The 17655-nt window shown below is 40.3% G+C and overlaps 1 protein-coding gene across 1 annotated transcript in view; it reads right to left on the bottom strand.

Annotated features, from left to right (window-relative positions):
* Positions 1-560: 560 nt before the first annotated feature.
* Positions 561-17655, bottom strand: part of Zdhhc13 (zinc finger DHHC-type palmitoyltransferase 13) — a 42939-nt gene continuing 25844 nt past the window's right edge. Inside the window, exons 11-17 of the mRNA XM_027410485.2 lie at positions 13692-13816; positions 12747-12809; positions 11994-12087; positions 8889-8972; positions 4801-4958; positions 2757-2854; positions 561-932 (exon numbers count right to left, since the gene is read on the bottom strand). Of these exons, the coding sequence (XP_027266286.1) occupies positions 794-932; positions 2757-2854; positions 4801-4958; positions 8889-8972; positions 11994-12087; positions 12747-12809; positions 13692-13816 (761 nt within the window). The 3' untranslated portion in view covers positions 561-793. The remainder of the gene's footprint in view (positions 933-2756; positions 2855-4800; positions 4959-8888; positions 8973-11993; positions 12088-12746; positions 12810-13691; positions 13817-17655) is intronic.

The raw sequence follows: 17655 nt of genomic DNA, 5'->3' as shown, positions 1-17655 counted from the left end.
CAGGCCATGACAAGAAATTTAGCTTTCACCCCAAGACAAGAACCCAAGGAAGGATTCAGTAAGAAAAGTAACTGGTAGAGTTGTACTAATTATGCCAAGAGTTAGACAGAATCAGCATCTCTTCTAGAACAGGGGAAATCAGTAAGTAGTGTCATCAACCAATTAATCTTTTAATGGTACTGGGTAAAATTGAGACTTCATGTATTCAAATTCTAAAAGGAAAAGTAAGTAAAACATTGCTTGCTGGCATCAACAGTAATTTCAACTCATTCCTAAAATCATGAATTAGTTTCCCTATATTTGATAACCTGTCTTCAAGATTCTACAGAAGTTAAGCATCAGAAACAAATCTCAAGTATAAAAAAAATGTTTTTATTAAGTGTGAAAGCAAAACAGGTACATCTATTTAAATACTCTTTACATATTTATAGATACAATAAAGACAAATAACTTATCAAAAATTACAAGTTTCAAGAGTACTATTTTTAAAAAGCCAATACAGTATTTGAAAATACTCTATTTTATCCATAATCAGTGACTATTATGTTTTTTGTTTTTTGTTTTTTTTTTAAAGTAACTCATGTTCTTGGGGAAATATGGAACTTTGTTAAAGATGCCTGTCAGATTGCTCGATAGGCTCTCTCTCTAGGTCTGACAGAGGGTGCGCACTTGCTGAGGACTGTGTTCCCACAGTTTTGAACGGTGGTGAGCTCGGCATCTCACTTCACTTTCAGACCTCACAGCACCAACAGAAACAAAAACAAGTCAAGAGTGAGTTTGGAGGTGCTTTTCTTCATACAGAACGAAGAACTTTCTCCTTGGCAGGATGGAAAACCATGGAGTACTGGGAGGTCCAATCTATTATGCAGGGCTTCACTAAGCCAAAGCAGCCACACTGAAAGAAATCTGCCAGGTTCTGTGTGAATCCAAGGCTGTCAAGAAAAGAAGAAAAGATGGCTCACTAGGTTCCCTATGTTGCTCCCAACAAGCATTCACCCAAACCGTAAGTGATCACTGAGCATCTGCAATAACTCACCCTCTGAGGATCTTTCGGAAAGCTGAGAGGGAAGTGGCAGCTCCTGGTATGGAACCCTAAAGTTGAAACCTAGCTCCATTTGTGGACCTGAATTGCTATCGTGAGACCCTGATACCAGGTCAACAACCCAAAAATACTTTTCTTCATCACTTCCTTTGGGTCCCCTCCTATTACACTACCAGTCACTGCCATTACTCATTTTACGCCTATTCTCATTGCACTTTATCTGAAAGCTCACATAGGCTACAGCTGTAACCAGGAAGGTTGGCTTTCCCTATGCCTTCTAAATAGCTCTTCTGACGGGGGTCCCAGTTCCTGATGCATTGGAGACTGTCTTGTCCTGTAGAACCCTTCATACACTGACAGCCTCTTACCTCCCAAGCTCAACCTTTTCAAGCTACCTCTCTGTCCAGAAGATCACATCCAGCCTCCTTATTTTTGTATTCAAGACTATACTCAATGAACTATACTCAATGACCTCAGGATTTAGTTCCCCAAACCCACCTCTGCAAACCTCCTACTCCTAGGATGACTGTTTTCTCATGATTATGAACTGTGGGCTTGGAATACACTCTCACCCTTATCTCCTCCTGATTCTCAAGGTCCAGTCAGTATCCACAATCTTCCCAGAGCCTCCATGATTATAAGTATCTTCAGCATCACCTTTTCTCCATATTGCTGAAACAGTTCTATCTTACTCCAGCACAGGGAATACTTAACTTTAATGCACACATCAATGCCCTATCTTTATGTTAAAGCCAATGTACACATACCAAACCTCGACCATGCTGCCGTTAGACAGTTGTGCTCTACACGAGCACCATGCAGCTGTTGGTAAAGGATTAACCTAACTTTTCAGAGGAGGGCTGCAAGTGTAGAACTGTGTTGTGGGATAATCTCTTTGTACACTGTGAAGATGTGTCTCTACCTAAGGCTCCTTCTGCTTGGCTTAATTAAGAGCTGAATGGCCAATCTTCACTGTAGACAACTCTTCTCTCATCCATAAATCCACATTGTAACATCAAACCAGTTCCTGATTCCCCATCTAACAGTCTAAAGCCAAGAGCAGGCTTTGAGACAGACTGCCACTGAGATAAGCACTAAGTGCTTAAATCCCTTGAAGGCTCTGGGTCACCTCTGCCACACCCCCAGCCTCCCAGACACTGATGTAGGTGGCAGGAGATAAAGCCTGGTCTTTCACAACACAAGATCAGAGTTCCTGTAGAGCACTCTAACTTTAAAATCAAGGTTAAATTTTACAGAGCCAGTGTTCTAAGGGGACACATCCCAATCTAGAAATCTGACATAGGTAGGCATGTTACACAGAGAATTAAAAGAATGACTGGAGCTTAAAAGTCATGCTAAAGCATACCACACCCAATGCTTTTTACAGAACCCTGTGGCTGGCTTGTCAGCCTCATGCTTAACTATCTCATGCTGACTCCTTGCCAGCAACACACAACCTTGTGATCACTTGGTTCAAATAGAGAGGCCCCATCTTGGCAAAACTTCAAAGTAATTTATATTTGTGCCGCATCCAGGAGACTAAATTCCTGACCCCAGTGGGCATATAACCTTATCACTTAAAACCTAACACTGAGGCTTCCAAGAAAGACAGGCTCACCTCCACCAGATAGTAAGGTAGAGAATGGAACTAGGTCAAGAAATCAGTGGCTGGGAATCTTCCAAGGACTCAGTGACAAGACCAGAATTTACTTACTTATATGGTGTCTTCCTGAGGGACAACGTCTGTTTCATGTGTCTGCTTTGCTTTAACAGGCTGATTCTCTCATGGGAAGTTAGGCCCAGAAATGCAATCTGAAAAGGATGGAGGTACATCAAGAATTACCACATCTTAAAAGTGTACTATAGGGTGTTGGTAAACACTTAATACCCTACTAAATAATAGCTGAACTTACTGTCTGAATTTTATTAATACTCAAGAAAGCACTGTACATTGACTCAGAATTATGAAATAACTTCACTACAGCCGTGTCTTGTGGCCATATTTATATTTCAACATAGGAACGCACCGGCTGTTAAACAAATGAAATAGGGTAAGGTAGCATTGGTGCAATTATCATAGTTTCTGAGTACTTCTGAACTTTAAAAAGGTGTCAAAGAAAAAAGTTAATACACTAAAGGGAAGAACATACAATTCATAAATTAAAGAGTAAGGACTAAGATGATTAAGAAACTCTTAAATCATTATAGACCACAACAGTTCACATGGTTAGCTCATCTGTAAAACGGAGTGATCACAGCATCCTTATCCTACTATGCTGAGGATCTGACATAACTAACATACCGAAGGCATATGCTGAGGTTGAAAGAGGTGAAGTAAGTGGTTCAAGGCCACACAGCAGAGAGAGATGGAGTTGGGACTGGCAGGTCAGTGTGAGACACAGCTTCTGCTCCCAACTATCAGCCTCAGTTCGATTTAATGCAGTTAAATTGATCTTACATTAGGAAATCAAAATTGCCAAAGAAATAATTAAACAACTGTAAGATATTTGTTTGTGAAAATTATTTGAAACTTTTAACCATTTTTCTTCCTTAGTGCAGACAAATATATCAATCTTTCTTTAAATTAAATATTAATGCTACCATCTATTTGTTTTGGAGACAGGTTTTGCTTTGTAGCCCAGGCTGGCCTTCAACTTCTAATACTCATGTTTTTAACCTCTTGGGAGATTGCATTATTAGAGGTGCTCACTTCAGCGATTACGGGTGTCTGAACCTCACATATCACCTCATCAGTAGGCCTTTGGTCAGAAGCAAGGTGTCTACCTTTGTTAGACAATAGAGCTACTACTCTGGTATATTCTCTACCTTAGTGTTCATGATTAACTAGATGTGTAAATGCTTTGGAAAATGTGTTTATAAACTGAGTATTAGTACATGAGTACTCACTTGTAACACTGATTCTTACTGCCTGAGCTGCTGATGGCAGCAGGATAGAGCCGGATGCTTGGTTTTGTCAGTGTTAATCTCTTTCCTTAGCATTTCCTGACTCCCTTCACTTGTCCTCTTACTTCTATCATTATTTCCTCATAAAAGTGGAATCTGTTTTGCTTTTGTGGAGTAATAGTCTAAACCCTAGTCTTATAATAGTTGCCTTAGACTGACCACTGTTGCCTACCTCCTGCAGACAGGCTATAGAAACAGGGCACAGCACAGGGTAGGAAGCTCAGCAGAAAGCCTGAAGCTGCTACTGCCTAGCATGTGAACTTTCTCAACAGGTGGGCACCCTGTCCACCTGTTAGTGGCCTGTCTTTCATCTACTTTCTCAACAGATTATCACCCTGTCCACTGGATGGTGGCCTGTCTTTCTTCTTTCTCCCTCTTGCAGCTACTCAAGAATTATAAGAACTGAAGGAATTAACTGCATTGCACTTGTGCAATACTTTACAGTTTCTGTGCTTTCACATACTATGTAGTTTAAATATAAGATGAAAAGAATCCTGAGTGGGACTGTTAGAAGAACTAAGTGTCCATTTCTGATTTTGCCACTCACTGAGTGACTTTGATAAATTAAAAGGCCAGATTAGATCATTCTTGAGTGGATACAACCTGAGCAAGCAATTTGTTATTCTAACCTTTAAGCTGCCTGTGGGAACAGATGGACTTTATTACCTTCATCTTACAGACAAGGAAACTAAAACTGAAGAGGAACTGGATGCTAGTTTTCTGATTTTAAAGTCAAGTCTTTCTACCCAACTATGAGTCCCTAAAAATTTCATTCAAAGCCATAATGAGAATACCTGAAAGAGTTGATTTATTAATAAAAACGTTGACCATGAGAAATGGAAAGCTGCTAGCATGAAGATATACAAAACCCAGGGAGAACAGGCCACTATCTGACTGAGGTAGGTCCATAATCCATCTTCCTTGAATGTTGTGGTACAATGATTTGACCAGTCTATAAATTCACAAGGGAAAAAAAGCATTATTAACAATGACAAAAATTTAGTTATCATGCAAAAAGATAAAATTATATAGTTTTACTTAGGGAGAAATGACAGACAATAGCATAGATCAGAATTTAACTTTAGGAATAGGAAGAATAGCTCAGGGTGGAGAGTATCCTTAGTAGCATGTATATGGTCCTTGGCCCAAGCTCCATGCATCAAAAGTAAAACAAAACAAACAAACAGACAGACAAACAAACACAGAAATTGAACTTCAGGAGTTTACTTTTAAATGCCAGTTCAGATACTGGAGGTGAGAACGGGGACCCGAGTGGTAGTAAGGCTTTGATGGCACCACACCAGCAGTCGACAGTAAAAGGAATAAAATAAAAAAGGGCCTAGAAAAGTGTTCACTAAAAACAGCATACTCACCATAAAATACACAGGCTACAATGTTTTAAGGGTTTGACAATTGAGCATAATGACACCTAATAAAAGGTAATCATTAGAGAAAGCAATCCTCTTCACTTTAAGGGACATTATGGATTTAGTGCAAGATTGAATATAAATACTTAGCTAAAGGTTCAGGTGACCAGGATTGCTGTGGGCACAATACATAATACAAACATCCAGATACCTTCAGGACATAACCTGTGATAGGGAGCCAGGCCTGGTGTACCTCTGCCATTGGCCTGATTCACAGTCCTGTCAAGAAAGGCCAGGGTAAAGAGCCTCACAGACAGACCAGTCCAGCACAAGAATACAGAGCAAGATTCAGTCAGTCACTGACAATTAAAAGAGGCATTCACTGTGGCCATGAACTGAGAGTAGCAGCAAGGAAAAAACAGGTAGGAAGCAGCAGAAACAAGGAAACAGATCTTCAAGGTCATGATGTACATAAAGGGTAGATTACTCCTGAAGTGAGAATTCTGCAGATTTGTACTTTGATGTTTCACAAAGCCCTCTAATAATCTGTAAGCAGTTTCAGACATCCATCCAAAGCAGCATGAGCATCCCCTGAGACAGGAAGAAAATGAGTCCAAGACTGTCCATTTTAGTCTTCAAGATCTATTTTCCCCTCTTTTGATTCCTAACCACCTTTCATGAATATATGCCTAAAGCACCTTAAGAGCTGAGTAACAATCATGGCAACACATTATTAAAGCAAATGACACATTTTAGAGCTTCTCATTAGGTTAGCAAAGGAAGAAGCATCCTATGCACCTAATGGATAAAAGAAAAAGAAAGAATATAACTTCCACAGCAGGTGGAAGAAGAAACATCTGTTGAATGGGGGAGATTATCTAGCTTCTTTTAGCTTAAGGATTTCTACTGCTTCCTCCTGTTTTTTTTGTTTTTTGTTTTTTTTTTTTCCTCCTCCTCCTCCTTCTCCTCTTCTTCCTCCTCCTCATTCTTCTTCTTGATAACAGCATGGCCTACAGAGAAGCACTCACACTGACTTCAGATTTAGTACCAAAGATATGGCAACAAGTGGCCATCTACATTATCTTATGTAAGGTAACAATTTAATTCGTGCTAATGCAGCCTTCCTAGATAGTCTATGGTTAATGACAGGGAATTCTTTTTCCCCCCTCTTTTTTGAAAACAGATTCCCCCCTCACATAATATATCTTGATTATGGTTTCCCTTTATCTTTCCCAATTCTTCCCCACCTCCACTCCATCCAAATTCATCCTCTTTCATGGCAGGAAATTCTTTTGTTCCAGGCCAGTCATTCTCATCATTAAGTAGCTCTGATACTTACAAAGCCCTTCCGGATATGATGTAATGCCTTTCTTCTTGTAACTTGTAGGATGCAGACTTCCCAATTCACCTCTTTCTACTCTTAAAATAGACCTCACACAAGATAAAGTGGATGGAGTCTGTGCTGAGTTAGAAGCAGCAGGTAGTGGGCCATATGAAGAAGGTAAATTACAGAACTCTAATGATAACAAGATAAATGGTAAACAGAGGAGGTGGGGTGACAAGGAGGCCTTGTTAGGAGAAATGGAGCACAAGCTTGTGTTTACTGTCTGGAAAAAAATGACAAATGACACAATACTGTCATCAATGACAAAGTATGCTCAGCTGGTCTACAGAATTTAAGTCAATGTAACTCCTCACAAATAAAATATGAGATAAAAACTGGTCAAAGCCAGAAAAAGAAAACAAAGAAGGGAAAGTATAAATATGTGTTATAAAAACCAACTTGGAAAGACTGAATGTGATGGATAATTGCTGCTATCTTCATCAACATGATGTTGTGCTGGACTGCAACACCAAATAACGTGACTATTTTTAGTGAGGAGTAACAAGAGTGGTGCGAAGTCTGGCTCCTTTCTGCTAGGATCAAGTCCAAGAGACAAAGCTGGCCCATGGGCCAACTCAGAAGGCTTCCAAGAACAGGTTTCATTGCCATGCCTTAGAAGGCAGCTGTCAGAGAAGCTCTGTTAAGAGATCGTGAATGCATTTTGCTATAAGACACAATCTAAAAGGGTTTAAACTGCTCTGGGCTGCTGTGGATTTGGACAAGAACAGCCCTGTTTGAGCCAGCCATGGTTATGTTTTATAAAGTATTCTCTAGAGAACACAGTCAACATGTGAGGAGGAAAAGGTCTGACAGTGGTTGAACCCTGTACTATGCCCGTGTCAGGGCACAAGGCAACCCAATCCATACAGACACTAACAACCTCCAAACAAGAAAACTCAAACACAAGAGAATCTAACCCTGCTGTGTGCAGGAGGGAGGTGCAAGATGGAATAAACTCGCAAACAGCTGCCATAGTGCTAGTGATTGGCTTAGTTGCTTAAGGCTGCTGCCGCCAAGCCTGCTGACCTGAGTTTGATCCCTGAAGCACATGTGGTGGAAGGAGAAAACTGATTCCTGCAAGTTGTCCCCCCACACAAACAAACAAATAAATGTAAGACAACAAAAATACTCCCCCCAAACCCTCTAAATTTAAACAAGGAAGTGGGGATAGAAATGAGGACAATGGAAAGAGGAGACAGCCTGGGAGGACAAGAGTGCTAGGGCTTGGAATGTAGAGGCAAAAAGAAAACAATGTGTTTCTGAAGACTTCATCTTACAGCAATAAGCTAGGACATCAGTGGCAACAAAACAGAGGTGGCGGGGGTGGAGGTGGGTGGCGGGGTGGGGGGCACATGTAAAAAGATTAGGAGTCAAGACCATGTCTAAATTTTCCCAGTCTCCAAAAATATATAAACAACAAGCAGTTAAAGCCCAAAGTTCAAATAAATACATAAATACATACTAGCATTACAGGGTCTTCCCCTAGATGACCTATTTCCAGGTGTGAAGAGTACAGGTACACAATTCTTAAGAGCTCACCAACATCCTTTGTGTTTCAGTTTAAAACCTGTCCTTCATCAGTCACCTCAGAACAGACTTGCACAACACACCTTGGCATCTTTAAGAAATGCTACTGAAGGTTATTTTCTGTTCCAGGACTGTAGAACAAGTGAGTCAGTATTTTCTTCCCAATTTCTCCTCTGTGACAGTTTCCCCCTGTTCTCAGTTTCAGTGAGATTCTTCTCAAATGGCCTGCACTCTGAGAGCTTTCTCTTTAATTTACTGTGACCACTGTTCTTCCCTCTCACCTCCAGCCTGCCTCTTCTTTTCCTGTCTCATTTACTCACCACTGCTCTATACTCAGGCAGCTCGTTTCTCTTCACAGGAGGACAAGTCTACACAAGACATAATGCATTTCTGTTCTGACCACTCAAATTCACTCAGACACTCTTCCCATGTATGGCCAAGTTACCTCTTCTTACAGCTTTCTATTGTGAAGAGTTTTAAAGACTGCCACTTCATTCTTTCACTAGGGGTATGGTTCACACACTGGCCAGAGTGTGGCAGACAAGAACTCACAGACAAGAACTGGGCATGGGTACATAAGCTTATAAGAAACATTTATACTTACAGACGAAAGATCCATAAATGATCCAGTCACATACCATGGAAAGGGAAAGCAAGAAGAAGAGGTAATGATGATGGTTGCCAAAACCTGAGTCAGAAGGAAAGAAACATACTTAGTATTTTCTTTTCCTAAGGACTTCCCAGACAAGACTACTTTTCTGTAAAAAAAAAAAAAAAAAAACTTTCAAAGTAAAAACAGAAACAGGCTTGCTTTGCTTTTGAATATACCTAAACCAGATAGCTCTGATATGATGGTCAGATGTCCATGTTAAATAATGTTCCCTACTTTCCTAAAAAAAGACAGTTTGCATAGAGAAAAGTTAACTGGGCAAAGCCAGCTTTGGACTGGGGGTAATCAGCAGGTGAAATCTTATCTGGCCTCTTTTCCATGGAATGTGTTTGGGTGAGTACAACCTACGGACATCAAAGACCAACTTGAAAGGGAACAGAACAGCAAAATCGAAGTGCAGTAAGTACATAATCTACCTTGGTGGGATGCTAGACACAGCAAAGTGGGGGAAACCATGGCCAATAAAAAGGTCATAGAAGGAAGGGGTGAGGGGCATCAGGCAACCAAAGCCCTCCCTACAATGTGTTAGCTGCTTGATGGTAGAGGTGGGAACATTTGGGGGCTAACACATAATGATATGATTAACACCATTCAGTCTCCTCTTCCTCTGCAGTAGCAATATTCAGTAGTATCGATACCCACGGCAACAAATGACCCTTGTTTATGATTACTAGCTTTGATACTGTAGCCAAAGTCATTGGGTTTTCTCTGATCCCACAGTCTCACTTACAATAGCAAGAGGACCTCTCTTACTTATGAATGTGGAAACACTGCCAAATGCAATTTGATAAGCATAGACAATAGATGGGCCCATTAGGACTGTTTCCTTGCTGCCAATCATCTAATCTTTATGACAGAATGGGGCCCAGGAAGACTGGGACCCCAGGAATCATCTAGCCACCTTTCCCAGGAAGAGAAGAGAACATCAGAATGTATCACAGGAACCTGCCTGACCTGAAGCCTCAAGTTCCTCAGGGGGATAAAAACAAATCCCTATTGAAGATGCAATCATAGTTCCTCTGTTAACTCTGGTTCTGTCTTCTACCTGAGCACTGAAGGAGACAGATGGAGAAGGTAGTAAAAAAAGGTAAGTCACAACATAAGAAAAGAGTGTGACATTTGGAGTGGAAAACAAATACTAAAAAAAACTCAATTATTTACTCTTTGCCCTGAAATGTAAATAGTAACAACAACCTCGAAGGTATACTCTGATGATGATTTATTTCATAAACTCTAAAATACTACACAAATGACAAGACAAACCCTGTACAAATGGAAAAAAATTAAGTTCAACATTTCTAGACCAATATGGCTGTTAATTTCTGTACTATGCCAAATCAACATGGTAAACTGGGATACTTTTTTCCAAAGTTGACAGCACATTTAAAGTTTCCAAAAATTCAAATTACATACATACATACATACATACATACATATATATATATATATATATTTATATAAAAAGACCAATAATGACAATATGTTATGCATCAATAGCAGCAACAGCTTTTCCAGGTTCTGCAGTCATTTGAACAAAATTATAGAGACATCCAGCACACTCTATTAAAAAAAAAAAAAGTAAAAAACAAAATCCATGAAAACAGAACAGTTCTGTTACTCTTGTGGTACCTGGTACCATTTTTTTTTTTTTTAATTAGCTTCTCCATCATCATCTGGAAGGAAACCATTCTGAGCAACATCATTAAAAACAACTCTGATAAAGCACAGTCACTACCATGTATCATAAATCAGGTCCACATATGAGTGAGTACATATCATGTTTGTCTTTTTGTGATTGGGTTACCTCGCTCAGAATGGTTTCTTCTAGTTCCATCCATTTTCCTGCAAATTTCAAGATTCCATTGTTTTTTTCTGCTGAGTAGTACTCCATTGTGTAAATGTACCACATTTTCTCTATCCATTCTTCGGTTGAGGGCCATCTAGGCTGCTTCCAGTTTCTGGCTATTACAAATAATGCTGCTAAGAACATGGCTGAACAGATGTCTTTGTTATATGAATGTGCTTCTTTTGGGTATATGCCTAGGAATGGAATTTCAGGATCTTGTGGTAGACTCATTCCCATTTTCTTGAGGAGTCACCATACTGATTTCCAAAGTGGCTGTACAAGTTGGCACTCCCACCAGCAGTGGAGGAGTGTTCCTCTTTCTCCGCATCCTCTCCAGCATAAACTGTCATTGGTGTTTTTGATTTTAGCCATTCTGACAGGAGTAAGATGGTATCTCAGAGTTGTTTTGATTTGCATTTCCCTGATGGCTAAGGATGTTGAACACTTTCTTAAGTGTCTTTCAGCCATTTTAGATTCCTCTATTGAGAATTGTCTACTTAGCTCTGTACCCCACTTTTTAATTGGATTGTTTGGTGTTTTGGAGAATAGCTTCTTGAGTTCTTTGTATATTTTGGAGATCAGTCCTCTGTCAGATGTGGGGTTGGTGAATATCTTTTCCCAGTCTGTGGGCTGTCGTTTTGTCTTACTGACTATGTCCTTTGCCTTACAGAAGCTTCTTAGTTTCAGGAGATCCCATTTATTAATTGTTGATCTCAGTGTCTGTGCTACTGGTGTTATATTCAGGAAGCAGTCTCCTGTACTGATTAATTCAAGGGTATTCCCACTTTATCTTCTAGTAGGTTCAGTGTCTGGACACATGGGGAAGGGCCTAGGCCTGGCCCAGAATGATGTGATAGACTTTGGGGAGCCCCTTTTGAGGGCCTTACCCTGCCTGGGGAGTGGAGGGGGGATGGCTAGGGGCAGGTGGGATGTGGGGGGAGGGGAGGGAGAGGGAGAAGGGATTGACATGTGAAACAAGCTTGTTCCTAATTTGAACTAATAAAAGAATAATAAAAAAAACTGTCATTAATATTCTGTTAATCATTTCCCAAAGTCTTAACTGTAAAGATTCTTGAAGAGGAGCTATGAAATGGAGACCTTGGATGGCTTTCCATTTCTTTCTTAATTACGCAGATAACAAATATACTTAAATTAACTTCACCACAGAAGTAAGAACAAATTAAGTCTCTCACCTATGCAGCGTCCAGTCCAGAAGCAGTGCTGATCAAATCGAGCCACACAAGAGTTGCATACATGGCAATGGAGTGACCTTAGAGGCTTCCTTATCTGAGGGCAATTAAGAGAGGCCAAAGCAAAACAGTCTTTGGTAACAGATCATAGCAAAACTTTAATATGTCATAGAAGACTGGGACAAATAATCCCAACTAGATGATTTACTCACACATAAGCTCTGAAAGGCCTTATTAATATTTACTTCTGCACATGACAAAGATAAGCCTTCACTAGAAGAGATCTGAATTCAGACACTGTTCATACTGGCTAGGAAAGCTCGGCAGTGACACATTCAGCATGAGCACTGGAGTAAGAAAATGGAAATCTCAGTTCCATTTCAGACTCTTCCAATCATTTACTCTCTTCTTCTAAGGCTCAACTGCAAAATAGGAGGGTCCTGTTTGTCATTTTGAGATGATAAGGTGTGTCTCATTTACAATGAATTCTAACATATACTTCATGACAGGAAAAGCAAATAAAAGTACTATGGATAATTTACAAAGAGATTAACCACAGGGAGCTTCATGAGATTATAAATATTCTTTCATATGCTCACAGTGGAAAACTGGTCTGAGAGTAATACAAAATTAGAACCAGGGGAAAAACAAAAGTGTATACATATGCCATGAAGATCTGACAAATGCTTACATAAGCAATGCTACTAAGAATTTGCCGGTACTATGGAAAACAAAGTATTAACAGAGGAGACTCACAAGACATGATGTGCAAAATGTCCTGAAGTCCAGACAGCCAGTTTCTGCAAGGGTGACAATATTCTGAAAGACAAACATCTGACCTTAGCATGCAACTGAATGGGCAATGGGCAATGCATGGCTGTGTGCTGTTCTCACAGCTTCCACTCTATCTTCAGAAGTAGTCAGGACAGCAATTTGGAATACTCCCCACCCAACCACTCTGTTCCTGAAATAATGTGACTTTTCAAGGTGTTCTTTCATACAGCAGCCAAGAAATCTAACTGCATAAAAATTATACTCCCACACCTCTTACCACTTCTCTCAAATGGCATGTAGCTCCCAGTTATAGCCTGCTACAACAAAGGAACACACACACACACACACACACACACACACACACACACACACACACCACTCATCAAAAAAATAAAAAATAAAAATAAAATAAAATTCATGGACAAGCACCCAAACTGATGGCTACAAGTACAAGGCCTGGGTCTTTCAGGGCAGGCCTTATGTAATAGAAGACAACGTTTTCCCTGACTTCTAAATCCAAGGAACAACCACAAAGAGGCATGTCTCTGGCAACTTCACACCTGAAAGAGAAAAGGAGATATCTCCTCGGCTATTGGGGAGGAAGAATCCATTATGATCCAGCATCATCATCACTCCTTCATGGAGGTAGGCGTTCTAGACAGAGGGCACTAATCTAAAATTGTAATGAGGTGGAAGATCCAACAACAAAAATTAACTCTGAAAAAGTTTGGTAGGGTATCTATCACATTTACAGAAAATAGATGTTTTTAAAAACTTAAGTGCAACTGTGTGGGAACCCCATTTTGATGGTCTAATCAGTCCACATTTACATTGTCCTATTAAGTGGCAGGTACTACAGACATAGCTGTACCACAGGCCAGGATGGCTGTGACTCTCAGAAAAAGGCATAATTAAAAAAAGACTTACCACTTTCCTTTCTTCCTCAGAAGCCTTAGTGAAGCCTGGATCAGTTGCCCAAGTCTTGTAGAAAAAATAGAGAAAGGCTATGATGCTGAAAATGAAAGCAAAATAGAAAGGGCTGCCTGCTACATGTTACAGTCATGTTAAGGAACATATCTGAGAAAAGCATCATGTGTGATGTAAACAAACCTCATCACTGTCCCTAGGAACCTCTTTCTTGCAATCTGTCCCCAACTTCCCTATGTACACAAACCACCCACCCAAAGTGGTCCTTTTCCATGTTCTAATCCTACGGAAGTCTGCTCTTCGTAAAAACTGTCGCTTCTTCATTATTGAGGCCCATTTTGAATGCAATCATCCTGAAGACTGGAAAACATCCAAGTCTCCCAAATTTAACTTCTCAAGGTATAACTGTGGCTTTCCTCAGATAATTTTCCTAAGATCATTCAAAGAAACACAAGACTTGGGTCAGAGATTTCAATGTACTTTCCTATGAAGTACACAATTATCTGCATGAGCTTCCTATCAGAGAGTTTAGTAACCTGTCCCTTTAAACTGTTCTGAATTAAAAATTGCCCTCCTTACAAAATGAGTGCAAATTACACACTACTGAAAATATGAGTAAGTTTATGCTGAAAAGATTGCAAGGATTACAAACTGTCCACTTTAAAATGTTTTTAAAGTGGTACTTTTTTTAAAATACAGAGAAGAATGAGTATGCAGTAACAAGTCAAGGAGCCAGTGGTAAGCCTGACCATGCCCAATGTAAACATTATTGGCTTGACACAGTAACTATTGCCTTACACTTCATTATGGGATGAAGCCCATGAAGAGCTCCTTAAATCCAGTCTAGTGTTGTCAGTATGGCCTGATTGGAAGTTGACCTTGGCTGTCTGCCTGTCTGCCTTCTGTCCTTCCCTTCCTGTCCATCCTTTTTCTCTTCCCTCTTTCTTTCCCTCCCTCCCCACTTTATTTCGTTACCAAGCTACCTTGTGTTAACTTGAGAACAGAAAAGGAGGCTAAAAAACAGATGCTCAACTCTTACTATTCAAAGAATGGTGCACCGACCAGCAATACCAGCTTGTTGGAAAAACTGCTTTGAGTTGAATGCCAACATATGGAGGGCAGTTGAGGCCAACCTAGGCTACAGATGCAGTTCTAGGTTAGCCTGAGCTACTTAATCAGACACTATCTCAAAGATCAAACGAAAATGAAACTAAATGGAAATAAAGTGGGGAGGGAGGGAAAGAAAGAGGGAAGAGAAAAAGGATGGACAGGAAGGGAAGGACAGAAGGCAGACAGGCAGACAGCCAAGGTCAACTTCCAATCAGGCCATACTGACAACACTAGACTGGATTTAAGGAGCTCTTCATGGGCTTCATCCCATAATGAAGTTTGAGAAACACTGACCTAACCCAGAGACTAGCACAAACACACCTGATTCAGACAGGCAGAATGACTCCTGCTGGCTGACTATGCTAGCTAATTTTATGTCAATCTGAGACAAATTAAGTCATTTAGAGAGAACCTCAATTGAGAAAATGTCCCCACCAGACTGACCTGTGGTACAGATTGATGACTGATGTGAGAAGGCCCTGCCTTCTATGTTGTTACCCAGAAAGAGGCAGGTGGTCCTAGCTGAACAAGGCTATAAACAGCTCCTACACGGCTTCTGGAGCAGTTCCTAACTCCAGGTTCCTACCCTGACTTCCCTGGAAGATGGACAACAAGCTAAAAGCTGAAGTAAACCCTTTCCTACCCAAGCTGCTTTCAGTCATGGTGTTTTATCACAGCAACAGAAGCCTTAATCAAGACAGCTTATCACAGTTAATATATAAGTGGGGCTGGTTTTAAGAAAGAGATAAGAGGCCAGATAAGTTGTATGAAATGGAATTATAACAAAGCTTACACTGAATGAAGAGGAACACTTCTACATGATACACAAGAGATGACTTTTTGTTAAAAATTAGATGCAGTTTTTCTCCACTAAGTCCTGATAACTTACATGTTATAGTCTCAAAATTCATTTGGTTCAGAAGCACCACAGGATTCCCTCTCCCAAATAAAGGGAACTGCACTCTAACCCTCATACAGAGGCAAACAGATCCTTGCTTCCATGGCAACCACAAACACTCCACTACCTCTTACTCAGAAAGCCATACTTTAAAATGTCCAAGTCCTAACTGCCTTCAAGACTCAACTTCCTTCTCTCTCTTGCTTGTCTTTTCATATTTGTAGAAAGACTTCACCTTTTCTAACCCAGGAATGCTCTCTATGATGGCATTTAGAGTTGAGAATACAGGTATCTGTAGATGTGTTGGCTTTCCTTGTAAGCTGGTGACTCTACTGAAGATGCAGGGATAAAATCTGCTCTCCTAGAACATGGCTACCTGGCTTCATCCCTTGGATTCTGCATTCTATACCATGCTCTCTTTTAGATTTACCCGACATAAGCTTACCCTTGCATTTGTTTAATACATTTTTTTAATGGCTCTACAGTGACAATGTCATTCCAAATGACCATCTCCCAGCATTCGAAACTGGGATTCAGTGATAATATCTTCAAGATTGCAGCAATACTGTTCCTTACATAACAGTTTACAGGTTATGCTCCTTTGCTTGTGTTATTTACCATTTTCTACAAAAGAATAGAATTCAAGAGGGTAACACGCTTTGAATATGTACTGACCACTTCAGGGGACAGCTGTTGTCCTCTGCCTGGACACTCAAGTCCTTGTACTACTACATCAGAGTAGGGCTGCTTCTTCAGTTACTAGCCATACTGAACCTTCATTCAAAGCTCCCAAGTCTTTCTTCCCTCTTTTCTTCTTCTTTTCCTCTCTGTCCTATGTTAAATATAAAACACAGGGGTTTATGCTGATCTGAACTCATTGGGTAGCCCAGGCTAGCCTCAAACTTTCCACTTGTTGGAATCACAGGCATGTATCAGCACAGCAAGCTCCTGATTCTCTGCTACTTGATCTAAAAACTAAGTCATATCAAGAGCTGACTGAAACCAAGAGGGCCTTCCACATATCCAGCTCTTAGCCTTAAGTATAGCCAGTATCACAAAAGAAGCATTCTGTGGTTCATCATTTCTTTAACCCAGTCTTAATTGTAGCTTGAGTCATTATTAAAGTTCTTTCTTTTCATCCAGTCCCTCTCATAAAAGCCAAATACACTACTTACTAAACACGTAAGAGAGACCTAGAGAAAAAGATCTCTGAGTTGTCCCCAACACATAGTATTATTATTATTATTATTATTATTCTTTTATTATTACAAAGTATTATTTATAAATACCAATTACGTAATGGGGACTCTGCACAGCCTTCAGACATCATAGCATGGTAATCCTTGTGGTCACCTCAAGAGCTAGGTACTGCTATCCCCAAAAGACAGAAAAACAGACTTGGTGAAGCCCAAGTACATAGTAACAAAAACAAAAGGGCACTCTTTATTAGTATCCCTGCCTATCTTGTGTGAGACTGGGATTCAGATCCTTAACAGGGAGGAAAGCCAGCCTTTACACTGAGTACAGTAGCACATGTCTATAATTCGAACACTCAGGGGATGTTTCTCAGTGAGTTTGAGGCCAGCTTGGTCAACATAGCAAGTTCCAAGGAAGCTAGGACAAGAGAAAGGTCCTGAAATTCAGAACCATACTGCCTAATAACAAGGACAATATGCTTTCCACAATGCTCTTGACTCTCTTCCCATAATAATCATGGGCTGTAGGGCAGAAGCCCCTGGTCAATCCTAACTGGTAGCCTGAGCATGATAAATCTGAATATTTGGGTGAGGTCTTTACAAGGCTAAATAGCAGCAAATCTAGAGGGCAGTTCCAGCAGCATATAACATCCTGGAAAACACTAGTCTTGGGTGAGGTATGCCACCTACTGGCTCACATGCCTTCACATGCCTACTGGCTCACATGCTCAAACCGAGGCCTGTTCAGCATGTGAGTGAT

This window comes from Cricetulus griseus, chromosome 3, assembly GCF_003668045.3.
Source record: "Cricetulus griseus strain 17A/GY chromosome 3, alternate assembly CriGri-PICRH-1.0, whole genome shotgun sequence".
Taxonomy (NCBI): Eukaryota; Metazoa; Chordata; class Mammalia; order Rodentia; family Cricetidae; genus Cricetulus; species Cricetulus griseus.
The sequence above is the reverse complement of the archived record's forward strand: the minus strand, read 5'-3'. Positions and strand labels throughout refer to the sequence as shown.